At 34.2% G+C, this 24,468-nt stretch overlaps 2 protein-coding genes across 2 annotated transcripts; both read right to left on the bottom strand.

Moving 5' to 3' along the window:
- Positions 1-17,325: 17,325 nt before the first annotated feature.
- On the bottom strand, positions 17,326-18,753 carry LOC131177940 (uncharacterized). The gene has a single exon (XM_058143116.1). The coding sequence runs from the start codon at positions 18,751-18,753 to the stop codon at positions 17,326-17,328; it is 1,428 nt and encodes a 475-aa protein (XP_057999099.1).
- A 4,005-nt stretch (positions 18,754-22,758) lies between these two features.
- LOC131177941 (spindle assembly checkpoint component MAD1-like) lies at positions 22,759-24,259 on the bottom strand. Its single transcript, XM_058143117.1, has 2 exons — positions 23,947-24,259; positions 22,759-23,891 (listed from the first exon to the last, which is right to left on the bottom strand). The coding sequence occupies exons 1-2, from the start codon at positions 24,257-24,259 to the stop codon at positions 22,759-22,761; spliced, it is 1,446 nt and encodes a 481-aa protein (XP_057999100.1).
- Positions 24,260-24,468: the final 209 nt, after the last annotated feature.

A 24,468-nucleotide genomic window follows, 5' to 3' on the forward strand; every position in this document is an offset into this window, starting at 1 on the left:
CTCACCATTCCATCTTATTTATATCTCATATAAATAACTTGGTAACAAACATGAATACAATCTTTCTAGATAAGTCATGTCCTTATTATGAAGTATCCTCGATTGTGAACCTATTTATGATACTTTGTACTAGAAATACTGTCACTCATATTCTTAACAACTTAAGAGTAGAATTTCTAACAAAATATCAATGGACCTTTTCTGTTACACATAAATATATTATGTAAACGGAAAAGTGAAAATGCCTTTTATTAATAAAATATGTACAAGATACATACTAAATGATATGCTCTAGGGCATACTACTAACAGTTCCAACTCCTCGAAGCTTGTTTCAACCCATAAATGGATTGCTTTAGATTGTATACCTTAGAACCATCTTGGGATTCAAAACCCCTAGGTTGTTCCATGAAAATGTTTTCTTTAATGTATCCTTTGAGAAAAGCTGTTTTGACATCCATTTGCCAAATCTCATAATCATAGTATACAGCTATTGCTAATAGAATCCTAATTGATTTAAGCATGGCAACAAGCGAGAAAGTCTCCTCATAGTCGATTCCTTGCCTTTAGCGAAACCCTTTCGCTACTAGCCTTGCTTTATAAGTCTCTACCTTTCCATCAGAATCAAATTTTTTCTTGAAAACCCATTTATTCCCTATAGGTACAATACCTTCAGGTGGGTCATAGAGATCCCAAACTTGATTCTTATACATGGAATCAATTTCGGATTTCATAGCTTCAATCCATTTTGAAGAGTCTATATCTGATATAGGTTCTTCATAGGTAAGTGGATCATCTCCATGATCTACTTCTTCATGAGTAAATAACTCTTGTTCATCTTCATGAAGGAAACCATATCTCACTGGTGGGTGAGATATCCTAGTTGTTTAGTGAGGAATTACAGTAGATGTTTCATCAATAGGTGTAGGTTGACTAGATGGATCTATATCCATTTGATCTGTTGGTTGGTCAGAATTCTCCAATTCTAACTCTATTTGCCTTCCTTTGCATCCTTCTTGAATAAACTGTTGTTCAAGAAATATGGCATCTCTGCTTACCACAACCTTTTGTGATGTAGGCAAATAAAAATAATATCCAAAACTCTCTTTTGGATATCCAACAAATCGACCCTTTTCTAATCTGATTTCCAATTTATCAGTGTTCTGCTTTTTAATATAAGCTGGACAACCCCAAATCTTAACATGCTTAAGACTTGGTTTCTTCCATGCCATATCTCATAAGGTGTAGAAGAAACTGATTTTGATGGAATCCTATTCAGAGTATGCAAAGTTGATTTTAATGCAAATCCCCAAAAGGAGATTGGCATATTAGTATAGCTCATCATACTACGTGCCATATCTAATAGGGTAGGATTTCTCCTTTCAGATACACCATTCAGCTATGGTGTTCCTGGAGGAGTCAGCTGGGAAACAATGCCATGCTCTTTCAAGTATTCATCAAATTCAGTACTTAAGTATTCACCTCCACGATCTATTCGAAGAGTTTTAATACTTTTTCCTATTTGATTTTCTACTTCAGATTTAAATTTTTAAACTTTTCAAAGGATTCATGTTTGTATTTCATGAAATACAAATACCAAAATCTTGATTTATCATCAGTAAAGGTAATAAAGTAATGAAAACCGCCTCTAGCCATTTCTTTAAATAGACCACATACATCACTATGTATCAATTCCAAAATATTTTCAACTCTTAGCCCTTGTCCAACAAAAGGTGATCTAGTCATTTTGCCTTGAAGGCAGGATTCACAAGTTATCCAATGAGGATAAAATCCCCATTTTCTCCAGCTTTGCAATCCTATCTTCTACAACATGACCTAATCTTAAGTGTCAAATATATTTTGAACTTGAGTTGATTTTCATCATGGCATTACATTCATTTAGATTACTCGCATTAGATTTGTATTTAACATTATTATCTAAATAATAAAGTCCATCATACATATAACCCGAACCAACATATTTATTTTCAAAATAAATATTGCAAACATCATTTATGAACTAAAATTCATAACCATCTCTAGTCAAACTAAATATAGAAATGATGTTCTTAAAAGCATCAGGTACATGCAAGCCTTATTTAAATACAAAACATGTCCACACATGTATAAAGATTTAGATCATATGGGTAAAGCTTCAACAGTTGAGCCATTGCCAACCTGGAGTCTAATATCTTGTTATTGCAAGCTACTACTACTTGCTATACCCTGGGCAGTTCCTATTCCAGTGCCCATCCTTCTGGCAGTGGAAACACTTTCCCTTGCCTTTGTCAGCTTTGGTCTTCCCTTTCTATTTGGCTATCTTCTTTGAAGGTTCTGGAACTTTAGGTTTCTTTTTCTTATTTCCCTTCTTCTTGTTGGACTTTCTAGCATAAGAAGATGCAATCAAAGCTACCTCTTTTCCTTTATTACTCGGCATATTCTTTTGGGCAATAACAAGCATGTTAAATAAACCAGCCAAGGTGTATTCCTGCTTAGTCATATGGAAATTTGTCACAAAATTCCCAAATGACTAAGGTAGGGACTGAAGGATCAAATCCGTCTACAGTTGGAAATCCATGTTAAAGTCAAGATGTTCCAGCTGCTTTATAAGCCGAATCATCTTATGGACATGATCCCCAACATTCTGTCTCTCAGACATCCTCATTCGAAATAACTGCCTAGATATCTCATACCTAGCATTCCTGCTATGCTCACCATACAACTCTTGTAGATGGAGGAGGATCTCACTTGCACTCTACATGTTCTCATGCTGCTTTTGTAACTCATTACTCATAGAAGCAAGCATGTAACACTTGGATCTCATATCATGCTCCTTCCACTTGTCCAAAGTGTCATGTTCCTCTTGAGTGGCCTCTGGAGGTAAGGGACCAGGAACATTTAAGTCTAGAACATATCCAATATGTTTCAGGTTCAGGACAAGTTTTAAATTTCTTAGCCAATCAGAAATATTAGGTCCCGTCAACCTATTATGATCAAGTATGCTCGCAAGGATATTGGATGGAGGTGGTTGTTGTGTGCTCATTATTATCAGAAGAATAACTACAGAAAATAACTAGATTAATTACTAAATGTATCAAGTAATTAACCAAAATGATTATGGTTTTTTAATCAAATTGGTCCTCCCACTAACTTAGTGAATCCTACATTTCCAAAGTAGGAAACGGAAATCCTAGTTGGATGGATTTCTAGTGGGTGATTGAATTCTTATAGTCTTATTGATCATCCTCAGGCACATCCATTATTGGAATTACAATAAACTATAAGTAAGCAACTCCTTGCCCATCACATCTCATGTGAGGTTCAATTCTTTACCTAGCCTCTAATGCTCAAAATCTCAGGCACATCCATTATTGACTTATCTTGCATTAGTTAAGTTGATCCCATTGAGCCAGTAAATATGCAAATAATTTTAATATCCTCAGGCACATCCATTATTGGCCACCAAACTATTTACATATTTACAACATCTCATGCTTAACAATTATTCTTAAGAAAATCTCTTAAATTAATTGCATCATTGCAAGTATTTAAAATTTCTTAAAATAATTGCCTCAATGTAGGGCCCATGATATAATTACCTTAATTATACCATTTCCAACTTAATCATTTTTTTGGAAGATTTAGTAGTCGGCTTAATTACTATTATGGTCGCACTTTGCACATTATCCAATTAGTATGCATATATCATATACTTATATACATTCCCACACATCTCATGCATACATTAATAAACAATAAATATGGTATGGTTATGGACTTCCTAAGGGATTCAATTCTGAGCCACCAAGAATTGAATCAGGGCATTCCTATGTGCATTTCATTCATTTATTTTACAAGAGTTGTTGAAGGAGTACATAATCAACACTTGATCTTGAATTCCTCTCACTGGTCCCACCAATGCTCTTGACCTCCTTGATCTTCTTGCAATCCAATTACATTATAATCCTTGGCATGCCAAGGCGAATTTACAAGAATATGGACTTCAAAGTCCTCAAATAAATGACATTACAACCCAAAATTATTACAACACTTATAATACATGCCACCAAAAATAAAATTAATTATTTTACAACCCAAAGAAAAATAAAAGAAATAAATCCAATCACATTGGTCTTTTATTGTCTATGATCATCCATCATGCATATTACCATTTAATAATTAAATAAAACATACATACAAAAATTAAATTGAATATCTCATATTCAACTAAAAAATTCAAATTTGAATCTCATTCAAACAAATTTAAAAATTCAGATTTGAATCTCATTCAAACAATTAAATCAAAATTTAATTGTGTGATTAAAATTCTTAATTAAACAATTTAATTAAGCATGGGCCTAATTATGGGCCCTAAATACCAAGCCCATACATCAAACCCACACCATGCGCATGCAAGGAGTCATCAAACATGGCCAAATCATGCGCACCCATGGAATCAATAAACATGCCACCCCCATGGGAGCACCAAACAGCTTTGAATTAATCAACTCTTGATCAAATCACACAATTAAATCTCATATAATCAATCTAAATGGCAAATATAGTGGCTCTGATACCAATTGAAGGAGCGGAAGCATGAAAATTATTAGATTAGAATATTGAATTCAAAAATTTTCTTCTAGGGTTTCATGCATCATTCATTATGTGCCTAATTGATTTTAATGTTCAATTGCATATTAAAACACTTTGAATATGTATTAGGATCTACATTTGTAATTTAAGATTTTTGAATTAACAAATTAGTTCACTAGAACCCTAGATTAAAAGAATAATATGTGCACTAACCTTTTGATGCACTGTAGATGTAATTGGTACCTTTGTGAAGCACCTAGGACTCAACGAGTTGTCCCTCTAGCTTATTCACACCAAGATCACCAATGGCAACCCCTAAACCAGCTTCTCAAGCCTTACCAACCAATTAGAAATTGGGGATTTGCCTTTAGAGAGGTTGTAGATGTGTATAGGACACTAGAAACAATTTCTAGCAATTTTAATTCAAAGAAAACAATTGATTTCTCTTTGAATTGATGAGATAAGATGAAGAGAAGAGAGAAGCATAGAGGTGGCAGCACCTTTTAGAGAAAATAAGAATGTGTTTATTTTTCTTTCTTTTCCCTTTTATAATTAGGTCATCACTTAAAATCCTTGCCACATGTCATCACCTGATTGCATCTTAATTTTAATTGATCTAATCACATTAAGCCAAGTGTCAAAGCTAGATTTAATTTTGACTTTGATCATCTTACATGATTGGAAGACAAATGGCAAGCTTATATGGTGCTATGTGTCACCATCTCATGGTGCCACATATCACCCTGTGAAATGATCAAATTACCCTTGTGTTTTTATTTGAAGTTCTCAACCCAAAATAATTATTTCTCCTCTTCTAATCGATTTATATCAAATATAAATTAATTAATTAATCTCTATTAATTAATTTCTCATAATTAAATTCATATTTAAATACTTTAAATATAAACTTAACTTATACTATACATCCAATAACCTAGATTTGATTTCAAGTCATGCTAGGGACTTTGCAATCTTATTGCAAACCAAACCTATTTAATTAATCAATTAAATCATATTTAACTTGGTGATTACTTGTGTATGTGTGTGACTCACTAGGTTCATCACTAATTGGCAATGAGATATGATATCAACTCTTAATATCATCAGAACTTTTTCTTACCATAAATGATTTTTCTAAATCATTTTAGGCATCTCATAGACCATGGTTGACACCTAGCATAACATGCCATGGCCACCCAATCAGTAACAAGAAATACTTTTAAATGAACCTATAATCATATGCTACCATGCACAAGAATCTCTCTTGTTGTCCCAAAGAAAGTGATCAAGAGGGGGGTGAATTGGACACTTTAGACAATTTTTTAGTCCTTGCTCAAGACTTAATGAAAAATTGAGGCTTTGCACTTCTATGTATGTGTATAACTCTGTTCCTAGGATGTAATTTAAGTAATCAATCAAGTTATGCACAAATACTAGCTCATACACAAAATAATTACTTAATATCAAGTGTATTTTCTCACATAAAACTCAGAGTTTGCAAGTTTAATTATTTAACCTCGGTATTAACTCAATAAAACAAATTCTCAACACATTCAATATATAATCAGAGAATCAAAGTGCTGAAAATTAAAGAGTTAAGGGAAGAAGAGTATCAAACACAATGTTTATAGTGGTTCGGCTCTCTTAGCCTACATCTACTCTTCCCAAAGTCCCACTTTGAGAGTCACTCCACTATTTGATCTTTTAAACAGGCAAGATTCAAAGCCTTTACAATCTCAGCAAGCTTCCCAGGTGCTTGAGGACCTTTACAATGTCTTTGCTTCCCACAAAAGACCACAAGCTTCACAAGGTGCTTGAAAACCTCCCATAAGCTTCACAAGGTGCTTGAAAACCTTCCACAAGTGTGTCCTCACACTTACACAACCTTAAATAGGTTTTGGTGTAGAAGAAATCACTCTCAATAACTTTCAGATACAGAATTTAATGCTAGAAGATTGAGAGAGAAGATTTGCCACTCAAGCTCAAGAGTAATTGAATGAAAGCTTTAAAAATACCACAATAAATTCACTATGAATAAGAGCACTTTCATTAGTTAGAATTGTAGTAAATGATGCCTTTTATAGGTGCTTTTCATTGCCAAAAACGTCTGCTGAAGAGTGTGTCTAACGACTCTTTAATTTTCAAAAAACTAGTCATTATTACTTAGAAAGTCATGCAGCAGAGTTGAGTCAGGTCAGATCATAAAAATAGTTAACTAAAATTTTCACCAGTTAACTAGTTTTGTAAGACAGAGAATTTTAGACATCAAAACTAGTTAACTAATTTTCGCAATGGGTTAACTAATTTCGCTACTGTCTGACTTAGAATTTGAAATTTTGAGTTTTTGAAGAAAGGTTGTAAAAATTATTTTGACCATTCAAAAACCTTAGAAATGATATAAAAACACTTTCTAAACTCTTGAATCTAAAAACAAAATTGATTTTAGGTCTTAAATGGCATAAATTCTCCAATCTTGTACAATGGACCTAAGAACTTAATTTCTATCCTATTTCTTCATGGACTTTGATTCATCTTGTGTTATACAAGATGATAAACTCCTTTTATATCAGCCATGTCAATAGAATAGTCCTTCCATCAGTGTCTTTGCATATCATGACCTATAAAATCACTTCAAATACTTATGCACAAAGGGTTAATGTATATTTCATTAAGTTTTGTTATCATCAAAATCAAGCTCATTATAGCTTACAGGGCCTACAATCTCCCCCTTTTTGATGATGTCAAAACTTAATGAATCTATGAAGATCATAAAAATTCAATTGTATAACTATCTACATAGGTCATGCATGCAAGAACTTGCTTTTAGACAAGCTCCCCCTATATGTATGCACACAATCATTCAAAATGCAAGAATGTTGAGAAGCTACAAAATAGCTCCCCCTAAATCCGATATTTTCAAGATTAATTCATCCAAGATCAATTCAATCATCATACATAAGATATATTAACCATAAGTCAATCATAAAGGATCATCATCATATCTTCAATAACTTTCCAAAAGAAGTCCAAAATATCTACATCAGAATATGAACCATATAACCACTGAACAAAATTAGTTAACTAAAAATGTACCCAGTTAACTAAAAACATTATGTCAGTTAAAATATTTTCCTATCTTCTCCTGATTTCTCCCCCTTTTTGACATCAACAAAAGGATAGGCTTTCTCCTATTTTCTACTATTTTCTCCCCTATTTAAAAAAGAAAAACAAAAAGACACAACTTTGAAAGTCATAAAGCATATTTCAAAAATCTCAAGATTTTTCTTTGCTGCTAAGAATTCTGCCACTTCTCCTAAGGTGAGTGGGATCAACAAGTTTGGCTTGTTTCTTCTTCTTTGGGGGTTCTTTTTCAAGTATGGTTACTTGGATTTTTGGAGGAATGGGTAGAACTGATTTTCTAGCTTGTACTTTGGTTCTTCTAGGTCTGTATTGCATGGGTAAAGAGATGGTTGATTCAGGTACTGGTTGAGAGGTAGTAGGAACAATGTTTGGTTGTTCAGAGGATGGGTCTTGTGACTGCTCTTCCTTCTCCTCTTCTTGTCTTGAACCATTTCTGCCTTCACTTTTTCCATTGTCACTGCTGCTGTTGCTTTTAGTATGAGATGAGGAGAATTCTCTTGATTTCTCTTTGTCAGGTTCTTATTCTGCTTCTGATGCCTCTTCTGCAGATTTTTCCTTCTCATCATTTTTCTCTACTTCTTCAACCTCAGCTATCTTACTTTCTTCTTGTACCTTTTCAGCAGCTTTTACATGCTCCTCTTCTTCTTCTTCCACTTCAAAAATTGTCACACCTCACCCCTCTGTAAGGTATGACATGATCCCGTAGAATACCTAATGAACTACCGAACTTCACCTACTGATAACTCATTAAGTATCCTACAAGGGATTTTAAAACCATTTTCTTACATTTTGGAAGTGGTGAGCGTTTTGGTAGGAATTAAAATCATTTATTCAAAACTTAAAAACTAGTAAAAAAAATTTTTCATTTTTATTTTTCCGCAAATTTTATAAAAATTTTGGCAGAGTGCCGTCTGTATTTTGAGAAAATAGTTCTTCAAATACCTGAGAAAAACACTTTCAATAAATTTTCCACAACTCCCAACCTCCAAATAATCTCAAGTCAACACAATGCAATTCATTCCACAATTCAACCAAAAATTTAGCAACTTAAAATATTTCATAACTTCATTCACAGTGCATATAGTACAAAATTCACAAATACAAGTCTTAATTTACAAAAAGAAAATCCAAAAATAATATTATTATAATTTATTATACAACTGCTCAACTTTATATTGATACATAAAACATTACAATATTTACATCAATTAACTATAAGGGTATAAATAAATACCCGTACAAAAGATCAACGAAAGCTTTTCCGGTTCAGCAGCTCACTCTGCTGCTTTGTCCTTGCTCCTATCTGCGACAGCAAAATAAGCTATCGCTAAGTATAAAAATACTCAGTGGTGCACAATAAAAATTTGAAATACAATGCATAAAATTTTCATTGACAAAACACAATTTAAATATTGCACAATTACATTTCACAAATTATCAAAACTCATTATAGCACAATTTTGGTCAAACAATTTAATAAACATAGTGTTGCCAATTCATACACAACTTAAGCCATGACACAAAATTTCTGATCAATGCCGTGTTGTACACCATGACAAAGTAATCTACAACCCCACTAATCAAAATCAATGAGGGAGGTGACTAGCTAGCTAATGAGTACTCATCCGATCTATAACCTCAACTGGTAAACCAGAGAGGGAGGAAAATAATCGATTTCAACCCCATAAATGGAGGAGGAATAATAAGGCATTGTCATGCTAAGTGTGAATCAGAAATCACTTTCAAACATTTTATTCAAATAATTCATGAGAATTCAATAAATTTCCAAAGTCATAGTTTCATTCACAAAGTAGCAACACAATTCATGATTAACACCAATTTTCCATAAATCATACTAAATCAATTTTTCAATGATAAAATGCTCAAATAAGGTTTATTGTGCACAAACCTGACATGAGTCGCTTCTAGGCCTTAACTCAGTCTTTTGTCTCTTGCGGGTCTTTTTCAGCTAAAACACAAAATTTATAGTGTCTCAGTATCTTTGCTTCATAATAATTCTAATAATTAATTCCAACATGCTTAAACTTACATTCTTGCAAATTTTCATGCTGTGGTTACTATTCATGGTACTATTCAAGTTAAAATATTGACTTTCTTATACTTAAAAGGTATGGAAACTCCAACTATACTCACATACCACATTTTGGTCACCAATTTTGTTGGTTTTGGTTGTTTTCTCAAAACTTAGGTCTTTCAAGCAAAATTACAAATTTTCAGTTTTGGTGTCCTGTTTTGTATTGTTCCATTGGTCATGTTGCTGTCAAAATTTGGCTAAGTTTTCTTCATAGAAATTGTTCCTTAATGTCTTAACTTTATTCTCCTTTTTGAATCACTCCATTTGGAGTTTTTTAGCTCAAGTTATAGCCATTTGAATCATGGCTGCTAGATTGGACATAACCCAGATTTCTGGGCACCAAACTGGTTCTGGCAATTTTAGGTCACCAAATTTGGGTCACCAAATGACTTGGTTAAGGGCATAATTTGGGTTTGTGTTCTTCATGAAAGTTTTAGGTCTATATCTCAGCTTTCCACTGGTAATATTTCAGGTCATTTAGACCTGCCTAGCCCAAGTTATGGCCAAATGAACAAACACTGATCATCTGGTCATTTTTGTATAAGTCAGATTGCCTAATCCGGATTTGGTCAATTTGTTCACTAGGTTTTGGTCACTTTTTGGGCATGATTCCTGAATGAAAAATGTTCTATTTTGTGTCTATTTTCATTCCCAATTGGCCTCACACCAATTGGACTTGTAAATTTTCAGTTTTGGTCCCTGAAAGGGACCTTGGTCCTGTTGCCTGCAGGCTGCCCACAACCAATCCGAATTCAAGCCGAATTCTAACACTTCTAACATACCTCAATTGGTCACAAATGACCATTTTTCATCTTAAACAATGTTAAACATACTATTTGACCATTTTTCAAAATTTTTGTCTCCAAACCCTAGGTGCTATGAACCCTAATTATACAATTCATCATAATTCATACAATTAAAATGTTCTAATCATCTTTACATGCTTAATCAAGCTTACATACATAATTAATTGAACTAAAACACTTCAACATCTCCTAATTCCATGGCTGCTAAATTCTCACTCCCATTATTCAAGCATAGTTTTCTTTATTTCTAATGAAATTTCATCACATTTAAACTTAAATTCATGCATTTGATAAAAATCTAAGCTTAAAGTTACACGTACCTCAATTTGTGAATTCCCTAATTCTTCAATTCTCCACTTTCCTCTTCCTTTTTGTTCACAAGATGCTTGTTAAGGTCCAAGAACAAGATTTACTTAAAGGAGTTATGGAGTTTATAAAATAAAATCAAGCTTTTGAAAGCTTGAGATGGGTATTAATGGTGGAAAGGAAATGAGAGAAATGAGAGAGAAAGAGGTGACGAAAAATGGAAGGAGAAGTAATTAATTTTTTTTTCCTTTTGTTATTTTATGCTCTTTTAATAGATAGTTATCCCACAATTTTCAATTTCTTAAATTAGTAAGTTTATTGCATCATGCATGATGTCATGCATGATGTAATTAACCTTTTTCAACTTTTCCTTTTTCTTCTTTTTTTTATTTATTTTTTTATTAGTTTTTTAATTTAATTATCGATTCTGAATTTTTCTTTCTCTGATTTTATTTGACAGTTAGGTCAGGAGTCAGCACTCGGGGTCAATTGACCAAATTGCCCCTCGCCGGTTCGACCCAGTTTGCAAATAATTCAATATTTCTTCCGGATCCCTGTCCTAATTATTTGACTGGCTTAACAATTCTTTTTCATGATTTTCTCTTTTCCATTGTGTTCGTAATAGTCTTAAGGACTGCGGCGTCACATTTTACGGTTCAAAATTTGAGTTTAAATCGACTTCGCAATCCTTCTCGAGAAGGTCACCCATCGCTGTGACTCTCAGCTCATTTAACTTCTTATGTTCTATTTTTTTTTTATTTATACTTAACTAATTGGCAATTACTAATTATTTGTGTTTAAGGCTTATCTAGTTGTCTTAAGTGTGGTTCTAATCCCCTTAACTATCCGGACCGACACCGGTCACCAGAATAGTGAAATATACCAGGCTATGTAAATAGGGGTGTTACAATTCTCCCCCCTTAAAATAAATTTTGTCTCGAAATTTTACCTGGTATCAATCTCTGAACAGCAGTGGGTGCTGTCTCCTCATGTCCTCCATTCGTTCCCAAGTAGCTTCTTAGCCCGAATGATGGTTCCACAGCACCTTCACCAATGGTATTTGCTTGTTCCGTAGCTGCTTCACCTCATAAGCCAAAATCTTTATGGGTTCTTCTTCATATGTGAGGTATGGATTCACTTCAATTCCTTCTACTGGTAGTACATGAGATGGGTCTGATCGATACCTCCTTAACATGGACACATGGAAGACATTATGTATCTTCTCCAACTCTGGAGGTAGTGCCAACCGATATGCCAAAGGACCCACTCTTTCCAGAACCTCATATGGCCCAATGAAACGAGGACTCAGTTTCCCCTTCCTGCCAAATCTCATAATCCTCTTCCAAGGGGAAACCTTGAGGAATACTTTGTCACCCACTGCATATTCAATATCCCTTCTCTTTAGATCAACATAGGACTTCTGACGGTCTGATGCCGTCTTAAGTCAATCTCTGATCACCCTGATTTTCTCCTCAGTCTGCTGAACAATTTCGGGCCCAATCATCTTCCTTTCACCCACGTCATCCCAACACAATGGGGTTCTACATTTTCTGCCATACAAAGCTTCATATGGAGGCATCCCAATGCTTGATTGGTAGCTGTTGTTATAAGCAAACTCAATCAAAGGCAAGTATATGTCCCAACTGCCCTCAAAATCAATCACACAAGCCATAGCATGTTATCCAAGATCTGAACTACCCTCTCAGACTGGCCATCTGTCTGTGGGTGGAATATTGTGCTGAAGTTCAATCTAGTTCCTAGGGCTTTCTGAAGACTACCCTAGAATCTAGAAGTGAACCTAGGATCTTTGTCTGATACGATGGATACTGGCACTCCGTGTAGTCTCACCATCTCATCAATGTACAGCTTGGCCAATCTTTCTAAACTGTAGTCCATCCGAACTGGCAGAAAATGAGCAGATTTAGTCAATCTATCAACAATGACCCAAACTGCATCATGACTCTTCTGTGTCCTCGGAAGTCCCATCACAAAATCCATAGTTATTCTCTCCCATTTCCATTCTGGCACTAGTAGTGGATGTAATAACCCAGTTGGTACTTAATGCTCTGCCTTCACTTGCTGAGGCATTTGGAAACAAATTCGGCCACATCTCTTTTCATACCCATCTACCAGTAATGTTCCTTTAGCCCTCTATACATTTTTGTACCACCAGGGTGCATGGCAAAAGGAGACTCATGTGCTTCTTTCAAAATGATCTGCCTCAAATCAACATCATTAGAAACACACATTCTGCCCTGGTGTAGCAATAGACCATCATCTCTTATTAAGAATTCTGGTTTCTTGCCCTGCTGGACTTCTTCCAACAACCTCTGATACTTCTTATCATTCTGAGCAGCCATTCTGATTTGATCAATCAACACTGGCTGTACATGCCATGCAACTGTTGTCTGCCCCTCATCATTAATCTCTAAGCTGGCATGTAATGATCTCAACTCATGTACCATAGAGAAAGGAGTAACCCATAGACTTGCCATAGTCTTGCAACTTAAAACGTCAGCCACAATATTAGCTTTCCCTGGATGATAGTCTATCAAACAATCATAATCTTTTATCAACTCTAACCATCTCCTCTGTCTCAAATTCAGTTCTTTCTGGGTGCCCAAATACTTCAAACTCTTATGATCTGTGTAGATGTAGTATTTCTCCCCATACAAATAGTGCCTCCAGATCTTAAGAACAAACACAATAGCTACAAGCTCTAAGTCGTGTGTTGGATAATTCCTCTCATGCGGTTTTAGCTGATGTGATGCATAAGCAATGACATTTCGATCTTGCATCAACACACAGCCTAACCCATTGTGAGAAGTATCACTATAAACTGTATATTCTTTACTCGGTGTAGGTAAAGTTAAGACTGGAGCCTCAGTCAAACACCTCTTCAATTCATCAAAACTCTGTTGGCATTTATCCATCCACTGGAATTTCACATCTTTCCTAAGCAGCTTGGTCAATGGAGATGCCAACATGGAGAATCCCTTCACAAATCGACGGTAGTATCCAGCTAAACCCAGAAAACTGTGAATCTTCGTGATATTTCTGAGTGGCTTCCAATTACGGACAGCTTCTATCTTGCTAGGATCTACCTTAATACCCTCTGCTGATACTATGTGTCCCAAAAAGGATATCTCCTTCAGCCAAAATTCACACTTCGACAATTTGGCGTATACCTGTTTCTCCCTCAAAGTTTGAAATTTCGGCAGAGTGCCGTCTGTATTTTGAGAAAAACACTTCCAATAAATTTTCCACAACTCCCAACCTCCAAATAATCTCAAGTCAACACAATTCAATTTATTCCACAATTCAACCAAAAATTTATCAACTTAAAATATTTCATAACTTCATTCACAGTGCATATAGTATGAAATTCACAAATACAAATCTTTATTTACAAAAAGAAAATCCAAAAATAATATTATTACAATTTATTATACAACTGCTCAACTTTACATTGATACATAAAACATTACAATATTTACATCAATTAACTACAAGGGTATAAATAAATACCCGTACAAAAGATCAACGGATGCTTTTCCGGTTCAGCAGCTCACTCTACTGCTTTTTCCTTGCTCCTATCTGTGACAGCAAAATAAGCTATCGCTGAGTATAAAAATACTCAGTGGTGCACAATAAAAATTTGAAATACAATACATAAAATATTCATTGACAAAACACAATTTAAATATTGCACAATTACATTTCACAAATTATCAAAACTCATTATAGCACAATTTTGGTCAAACAATTTAATAAACATAGTATTGCCAATTCATACACAACTTAAGCCATGACACAAAATTTCTGATCAATGTCATGTTGCACACCACGACAAAGCAATCTACAACCCCACTAATCGAAATCAATGAGGAAGGTGGCTAGCTAGCTAATGAGTACTCATCCGATCTACAACCTCAACTGGTAAACCAGAGAGGGAGGAAAATAATCGATCTCAACCCCATAAATGGAGGAGGAATAATAAGGCATTGTCATGCTAAGTGTGAATCAGAAATCACTTTCAAACATTTTATTCAAATAATTCATGAGAATTCAATAAATTTCCAAAGTCATAGTTTCATTCACAAAGTGGTAACACAATTCATGATTAACACCAATTTTCCATAAATCATACTAAATTAAATTTTCAATGATAAAATGCTCAAATAAGGTTTATTGTGCACAAACCTGACGTGAGTCGCCTCTAGACCTTAACTCAGTTTTTTGTCCCTTGCGGGTCTTTTTCAGCTGAAACACAAAATTTATAGTGTCTCAGTATCTTTGCTTCATAATAATTCCAATAATTAATTCCAACATGCTTAAACTTACATTCTTGCAAATTTTCATGTTGTGGTTACTATTCATGGCACTATTCAAGTCAAAATATTGACTTTCTTATACTTAAAAGGTATGGGAACTCCAACTATACTCACATACCACATTTTGGTCACCAATTTTGTTGGTTTTGATTGTTTTCTCAAAACTTAGGTCTTTCAAGCAAAATTACAAATTTTCAATTTTTGTGTTCTGTTTTGTACTATTCCATTGGTCATGTTGCAGTCAAAATTTGGCTAAGTTTTCTTCATAGAAATTGTTCCTTAGTGTTTTAAGTTTATTCTCCTTTTTGAATCACTCCATTTGGAGTTTTGTAGCTCAAGTTATAGCCATTTGAATCATAGCTACCGGATTGGACTTAACCCAGATTTCTGGGCACCAAACTGGTTCTGGCAGTTTTAGGTCACCAAATTTGGGTAGCTAAATGACTTGGTTAAGGGCATAATTTGGGTTTGTGTTCTTCATGAAAGTTTTAGGTCTATATCTCAGCTTTCCACTGGTAAAATATCTGGTCAATTAGACGTGCCTAGCCCAAGTTATGGCCAAATGAACAAATACTGTTCATTTTATCATTTTTGTACAGGTCAAATTGCCTAATCCGGATTTGGTCAATTTGTTCACTAGGTTTTGGTCACTTTTTGGGCATGATTCCTAAATGAAAAATGTTCCATTTTGTGTCTATTTTCATTCCCAATTGGCCTCACACCAATTGGACTTGTAAATGTTCAGTTTTGGTCCCTGAAAGGGACCTTGGTCCTGCTGCCTGCAGGCTGCCCACAACCAATCTGAATTCAAGCCTAATTCTAACACTTCTAACATACCTCAACTTGTCACAAATAACCATTTTTCATCTCAAACAATGTTAAACACACCATTTGACCATTTCTCAAAACTTTTGTCTCCAAACCCTAGGTGCTATGAACCCTAATTATACAATTCATCATAATTCATACAATTAAAATGTTCTAATCATCTTTACAAGCTTAATCAGGCTTACATACATAATTAATTGAACTAAAACACTTTAATATCTCCTAATTCCATGGCTGCCAAATTCTTACTCCCATTATTCAAGCATAGTTTTCTTTATTTCTAATGAAATTTCATCACATTTAAACTCAAATTCATGCATTTGATAAAAATCTAAGCTTAAAGTTACACGTACCTCAATTTGTGAATTCCCTAATTCTTTAATTCTCCACTTTCCTCTTCCTTTTTGTTCACAAGATGCTTTTCAAGGTCCAAGAACAAGATTTACTTAAAGGAGTTAGGGAGTTTATAAAATAAAATCAAGCTTTTGAAAGCTTAAGATGGGTGTTAATGGTGGAAAGGAAATGGCAGAAATGAGAGAGAAAGGGGTGACGGAAAATGGAAGGAGAAGTAATTAATTTTTTTTTTCTTTTTGTTATTTTATGCTCTTTTAATAGATAGTTATCCCACAATTTTCAATTTCTTAAATTAGTAAGTTTATTGCATCATGCATGATGTCATGCATGATGTAATCAACCTTTTTCAACTTTTTCTTTTTCGTCTTTTTTTTTTTTTTCCTATTAGTTCGTTAATTTAATTCTCGATTTTGAATTTTTCTTTTCTCTGATTTTATTTGACAGTTAGGTCAGGAGTCAGCTCTCGGGGTCAATTGACCAAATTGCCCCTTGTCGGTTCGACCTAGTTTGCAAATAATTCAATATTTCTTCTGGATCCCTGACCTAATTTTTTGACTGGCTTAACAATTCTTTTTCGTGATTTTCTCTCTTCCATTGTGTTCGTAATAGTCCTAAGGACCGCGGCATCACATTTTACAGTTCAAAATTTTAGTTTAAATCGACTTCGCAATCCTTTCCAAAAAGGTCACCCATCACTGTGACTCTCGGCTCATTTAACTTCTTATGTTCTGTTTTTCTTATTTATACTTAACTAATTGGCAATTACTAATTATTTGTGTTTAAGGCTTATCTAGTTGTCTTAAGTGTGGTTCTAATCCTCTTAATTATCCAGACCGACACCGATCACCGGAACAGTGAAATATACCAGGCTATGTAAATAGGGATGTTACATAAATTTTTACTCCACTTGGTCCAGCAGCCTTTGCATTGCTAGGACCAGCAGTACCATGTGGGTAGCTTCCAAAACCTCTAAACTTTCCAAAAGATTCACCAAACAGCATTTGAGCCATCTTCTTCATGAACCATTCTTGTCTATCCAATCTATTAATCAACATATCCATCTTTGCATTGTGCTCAGCCATAATTCCCTTCTGCAATTCATGAGATTTTTCTAAAATACTCAAGGTCAGTCCACTCATTTCTTTGATTTCCTTCATCATGTCCAGATTTGCTTTACTGATTTTCACAAAATTTGACATTTTCAGCTTCATTTTCTCTTTCTTTTTAGAGCTTTTCCCTTCATCTATCTTAGAACTTCTCTCTTTCAGCTTGCTTAGTGGGATGTCCAATTCTGTTTCAGAATTTGATTCTGATTCAGATTCAATCTCAATCTCAGTCTCTTCTTCTTGCTTTTTGTCTTCTTTCTTGCTCGTTTTCCTACCATCATCAGCCTTGAATATCTCCTTAATGGGGATAGGATTGCTAAACTTCTTTTCTTTGCTCAAATCAACTCCCATAGCTTGAAATATAAGAGTCAAAGGCATAGCATATGGCAACCTTCTATGCTTACTAGACTTAGCAATCACTTTAAAAATCAAAAATGGCAAATTAAATATGATTTTGTTAACCAAGTGCCACATAATGCATAAATCAAGGCTATTTGCATATGAGTGACTACCACTTCTAGGATTGAGCAAATATCGAATGAAGGATTGTAGAATCCTAAAATTTTGAGGCACTAAACTGATATTGGTCATTTCATTTTCAGGTGTACCCTCCGGAAAAATTGATAATTGAAATACCTTCTCATCATATCCTTCAAGCTTCCTAGAATCTTTGAAGGTTCCAATCCTATTTCCATCATTTGGTAGGTTTAAAATAGAGGCTAAGAAATCAACATCAACAATCTGACTTTTCTTCTTAACTCTCACACTAAAACTTTCTCCTTTAACAACTTCTTTCATACTTCCATAAAATTCTTGAATCAAATAAGGATAATAATATTCATTCAACTCAGAAAATTCCATCCAGCCTTGAAAAGTAAATAAATCTTCAAATTCATAAGGCAAGTTAGAAAATGAATCCCATTTAATGTACCTTGGTTTGAAAATATTTTGTTGCACAAGAAGTTTCGAAGCAGGGGCATTTTCCATTTTCTTCTTTTTCTCAAAAGGCTCTGACCCAGCAATACCCTTTCCCTTTCTTTTTCTTGCTCGTTCTGCCACTGTCTCTGTTTCTTCATTACTGTTCTCAACTTCAGTTCCTTCTTCTCTTTCCTTTTCGAAACTGGCAGCAACTTTCATAGCATCACCCATGAATTTTCGAGGTTTGGTAGTCACTTGTTTTACCCTTGCCATCGATTCTTGAAAAATTTCAGTGAGAAGTAACAGCTTGAGGAAGAACGGGATTTTACCGTTTAGGGATTTTGAAAAAGAAAATTGGGGATTTCTGGTTTTGAGAGAAAATTGGGGTTTCTAAGAGAGCGAAGAATCAACTTGCAATAGAGAAATGAGGGAGTTTTAGATTGATTGAAGTGATATGCAGCAGTTACACAAAAAAAAAAAAAAAGAAAATTTTCAAATTTTGAAATTGTGTACAGTTTTTCATGGAGAACCGGGAATCCCTTTTTGCCAAAACCCAATTTTACCCTTTAAAGACATAAAAAGAGCATAACTGTGCTCAGGGGTAAATTTATCAAAATAGATTACAAAGAGAGCGAAAATACCAGTTAGAAAGAAAGTAATTTTAAATCAGGCACGTTTTGTCAAATGTACACAGAGGCAAAATTAGTTAACTAATTTTGAAACCCAGTTGGCTAAATATTATACAGGTATAAAACTAGACAACTGCAGTGAGAAAGTAGTTAACTAAAAACAAATGTACGCAGAATATAGTACTAACAACATATTTAACCAATTTATGCACCAAATTCATATCAAATGCAATAAATATCATTCAATAGCTTCACTCATGCTAAGTTCTCTTCTAATCCTACAAAAGTTTTCCTCATTCAGTGGTTTTGTAAAAATATCTGCAAGTTGTTGTCCTGTAGGAACAAACTCTAACTTAATGTCACCATTTTGAACATGATCTCTAATAAAGTGATGTCTAATTTCTATGTGCTTTGATCTAGAGTGTTGGACTGGATTTTTAGTTAGGTTGATGGCAATAGTATTATCACACCTTATAGGAACATGATCAACCTTTATACCAAAATCTTCTAATTGTTGCTTCATCCATAGAATTTGAGCAATACAACTTCTTGCAGTAATGTATTCTGCTTCAGCAGTAGAAAGAGCTACAGAAGTTTGTTTCTTACTATGCCAAGATACTAAGGCATAACCTAGGAATTGGCAAGTACCCGAAGTACTCTTTCTATCCAATCTACTTCCAGCAAAGTCAGAATCACTATATCCAACTAGATCAAATGTGTCGCATTTAGGATACCATAAACCAATTGAGTGTGTGCCAATGAGGTATTTGAAAATCCTTTTAACAGCAATTAGATGAGATTACTTAGGACATGATTGAAACCGAGCACACAAACACACACTAAAATGAATGTTAGGTCTAGATGCAGTTAAATATAAAAGTGAGCCAATCACGCCTCTAAATAGCTTTTGATTAGCATCTTTACCTTTTTCATCCTTTTCCAACTTGATGGTGGAGCTCATAGGAGTTCCAATACTCTTCAAATCATCCATCTTGAATTTTTTTAGCATATCTTTGATGTACTTGGATTGATTAATGAAGATGCCACCATTGAGTTGCTTAATTTGTAGTCCAAGGAAAAAGGTAAGTTCACCCATCATGCTCATCTCAAATTCATTTTGCATCATCTTAGAGAAGCTTTTGCATAGAGAAGCATTAGTAGCACCAAAAATAATGTCATCAACATAAATTTGAACGATAAGCATATCATGTTTATGTGAAGAGTGTGTTGTCTACTTTTCCTCTTTGAAAACCATTATCTAAAAGAAACTTACTAAGCCTCTCATACTAAGCTCTAGGGGCTTGCTTCAATCCATATAAAGCCTTAGTGAGTTTATAAACATGATTAGGAAATTCATAGTTTTCAAAACCTGGTGGTTGTTCAACATAAACTTCTTCATCAATATAACCATTCAAGAACGCACTCTTAACATCCATTTTATAGAGCATAAAATTTTTATAATATGCAAATGCACATAACATTCTAATGGATTCAATTCTAGCAACCGGAGCAAAAGTATCATCAAAATTAATACCTTCCTCTTGATTATATCCTTGAGCTACTAATCTAGCCTTATTTCTAATGACATGTCCTTTATCATCCATTTTGTTCCTAAAAACCCACTTGGTACCAATGATAGAATGATTTCTAGGTCGAGGAACAAGTTTCCATACTTTATTTCTCTCAAATTGATTGAGTTCTTCTTGCATAGCAACAATCCAACTCTCATCACTTTGAGCTTCATTATAAGACTTTGGTTCAAGTTGAGAAACAAATGCAACGTTACCAAAGTATTTTCGAAGTTGAGCTCTTGTCATCATCTTTTGTGAAAGGCTATCAATTATGTCCTCCTTTGGATGATCTCTATGATATCTCCATTCTTGAGGTAAGTCATCAAGATGTGGTTCATCAATTTGGAGTTCTTCAATATTGGGCAATACTTCTTGATCACCTTCTTGATCTTTCTCATTAGCATCTTTATTGTCAACATCATTCCCAATTGCACTTTGGGGCTCAATAGGTTGACTTTGTTGCTTTTGAGTCTCATCCTTTTTTCTTCCAAAAATTTTACCTAGTTCATCATCATCACAAACAATCTTTCTTTCCAAGAAGTTATTAGTTTCATCAAATATAACATGAATGGTTTCCTCAACTAACAAAGTTCTCCTATTAAAGACTCTATAAGCTTTGCTATGCATTGAATATCCTAGAAAAATACCATCATCTGATTTTACATTAAACTTTTTGAGGTTATCTTTCTTATTGTTCAAAATATAACACTTACAACCAAATGCACGAAAGTAAGAAATGTTAGGCTTCCTCCCTTTCCATAATTCATAAGAGGTTTTCTTTAAGATTGGCCTAATCATTGCTCTATTCAAGATATAGCAAGCAGTGTTTATGGCTTCTGCCCAAAAGTATTTTGGAAGATTATGTTCACTAAGCATTGTTCTTGCCATTTCTTGTAAAGTTATATTTTTCCTCTCTACAACTCCATTTTGTTGTGGGGTTCTAGGAGCTGAAAAGTTATGAAAAATGCCATTGATTGAACAAAATTCATCAAAAGATTGGTTTTCAAAATCTCTCCCATGATCACTTCTAATGGAGGAAATGGGTAAGCCTTTTTCACTTTGTACTTTCTTACAAAAAGATATAAATACACTAAAAGTTTCATCCTTATGTGCCAAAAAATATGTCCATGTATACCTAGTGTAATCATCTACTATGACCAAAGTATACGATTTACCACCAAGACTAATAGGTGTAATACGACCAAATAAATCAAGATGTAATAACTCAAGAGGTCTAGATGTTGAAACAACATTCTTTGATTTGAAAGAAACTTTGGTTTGTTTCCCAAGAGAATAAGGCTTGCAAACATGGTCTTTTTCAAAGTTAATTTTTGGCAAACCTTTAACAAGGTCATATCTTAAAAGTTTTGAAATCACATCCATACTAGCATGACCAAGTATTCTATGCCACAACCAACTATCTTCTTTAAGAGATACAAGACATCTTTCATTTCCATTTTCAATAATATTTAGATCAAGCAAATATACATTTTCACTTCTAAGTGCAATGAATAATGTATGATCATTATGCAAACTTCTAATCTCATAATGTATAGAATTAAAAATAAATTTGTAACCTTTATCACATAGTTGACTTACACTAAGAAGATTGAATTTCAAACCTTCAACTAATGCGACATCCTTTATGCTTGGATTTTTCCCAATAGAGCCACTTCCAACGATGTAAGCTTTGCCTTTGTCACCAAATCTCACATGTCCACCACTTTTCAAGGTAAGGTTTGAGAATTTTTCTTTGTCTTCAGTCATGTGTCTTGAACAAGCACTATCAATATACCATTGTTCACACTCTTGCTTGCTTCTAAGACATACCTGAAATTTATTGACTATTTCTTAGTTTGGGTCCTTGAGGGTTAGAGACATTAGGAATTGTTCCTTTAGGCACCCATATCCTTTTTACTTTTGAGGAACCTTTCCTTATGGGACAATGACTAACCATATGACCATTTTGGTTACAATAAAAGCAAATGACATTTGATAATGAATGAGATAAAGCTTTTACAAAGAAATTTTTGTATTTTCCATAGTGCATGAATCCATCATAACCAAGACCAGATTTTTTATTTGATAATCTTTGAGAACCAATCAAGAATTTGTGTGCCATTTGTGAATTTAGCTAAATCATTTGTTAAAGATTCCACCTTAGTTTCTAAAATCCTATTTTTCTCAATGAGTTTTTCACAAGCAATTTTTGAATCTTCTAACTCCTTATTCAGCTCATCAAACAAGAGCATTTGATTTTTATAAAACTTATTTTTTTGTACAATAATGCTCATAGAATCATTTTCAACTCTTAAGGAAGTAATTTCTTTATTTAAAGCAGAACATTTTTTCTTATAAACTTTGTATTCTTCATATAATTTGGCAAATGCATCTTCATAATCCTCAATACTAAGAGAGTCAGAATTATTTACCTCAGTGTTGATTTCTCTTTGTTGGGAACTTTCTAGTTTATCCTCTTCTAGAGCCATGAGACAAATGTGTGCAACCTCCTTGTCACTAGAGTTATCACTTGAGGAATCATCACTATCCATCCAGCCAGCAACCAAGGCTTTCTTGCTCTTGTCCTTTGAATTCTTCTTTTTCAATTTAGGACAATTTGGCTTAATGTGACCAGGTTTTTTGCATTCAAAGCATTTAATCTCACTTTGATCCTTACTTATTTCACCTTTGGGAGAATACTTCTTTAGGAATTTCTTATATTTCAAACCTCCCTTTTTGAATGCTTTCTTGAATCTTCTTATAATCATGGCAAGATCATCTTCATCACTTGAACTATTGGAGCTGTCACTTGAGGCAGCCTTAAAAGCTATAGTTTTCCTTAATTCATCCTCTTGGCTTGACTTTAAGGCAATTCCTCTCTTTTTCTTTTCATCATCTATATTGCTCTTGCTCTTGTCATAAAGCATTTCATGAGCAATAAGAGAACTAATAAGCTCATCATAAGTGAATTTGGAGAAATCTTTGGTGTCAAAGATCACTATAACTTTTGTTTCCCATGATTTAAGTAGTGACCTCAAGACTTTCTTGACTAACTCTTCTTCAGTGAATTCTTTTTCAAGAGCTTTGAGAACATTCACCAGATCAGTAAATCTTGTGCTCATTTCTGAAATGGTTTCTCCAGGTTTCATCTCAAATAGTTCATATTCTCGAACAAGCCTATTTGCTTTTGATTCTTTCACTTGATTAGTCCCTTCATATGTGACTTAAAGTTTATCCCACACTTCTTTTGCAGATGTACAACATACGATTATACTTAGTTGCATCAAGTGCACAATGAAGAATGCTTAAAGCTTTAGCATTTGAAGAAACTTTCTTCCAATCAAGTTCATTATATTCATCTTCTAGTTTTTCTCTATAATCATCAGCATGCAATTCTAATGGAATTTCAGGACCTTTAACAATTCTTTGCCATGCTTCAATATCAACAGATTGAATAAAGTTTCTCATCCTCACTTTCCAGAAAGAATAATTAGAACCATTAAACAAAGGTGGTCTAGTGATAGAGTGTCCTTCAACTAAAGGTGCAGGGATACCAGCTGTGTTAGATGTGCCAGCCATTGTAGGATCTCTCTAAGGTGTTTAAACCTCAAGCAAGAGAGACAAGCTCTGATACCAATTTGTTGTCCCAAAGAAAGTGACCAAGAGGGGGGTGAATTGGACACTTTAGACAATTTTTCAGTCCTTGCTCAAGACTTAATGAAAAATTGAGGCTTTGCACTTCTATGTATGTGTATAACTCTGTGCCTAGGATGTAATTTAAGTAATCA

This window comes from Hevea brasiliensis, chromosome 2 (genome assembly GCF_030052815.1).
Source record: "Hevea brasiliensis isolate MT/VB/25A 57/8 chromosome 2, ASM3005281v1, whole genome shotgun sequence".
NCBI lineage: Eukaryota > Viridiplantae > Streptophyta > Magnoliopsida > Malpighiales > Euphorbiaceae > Hevea > Hevea brasiliensis.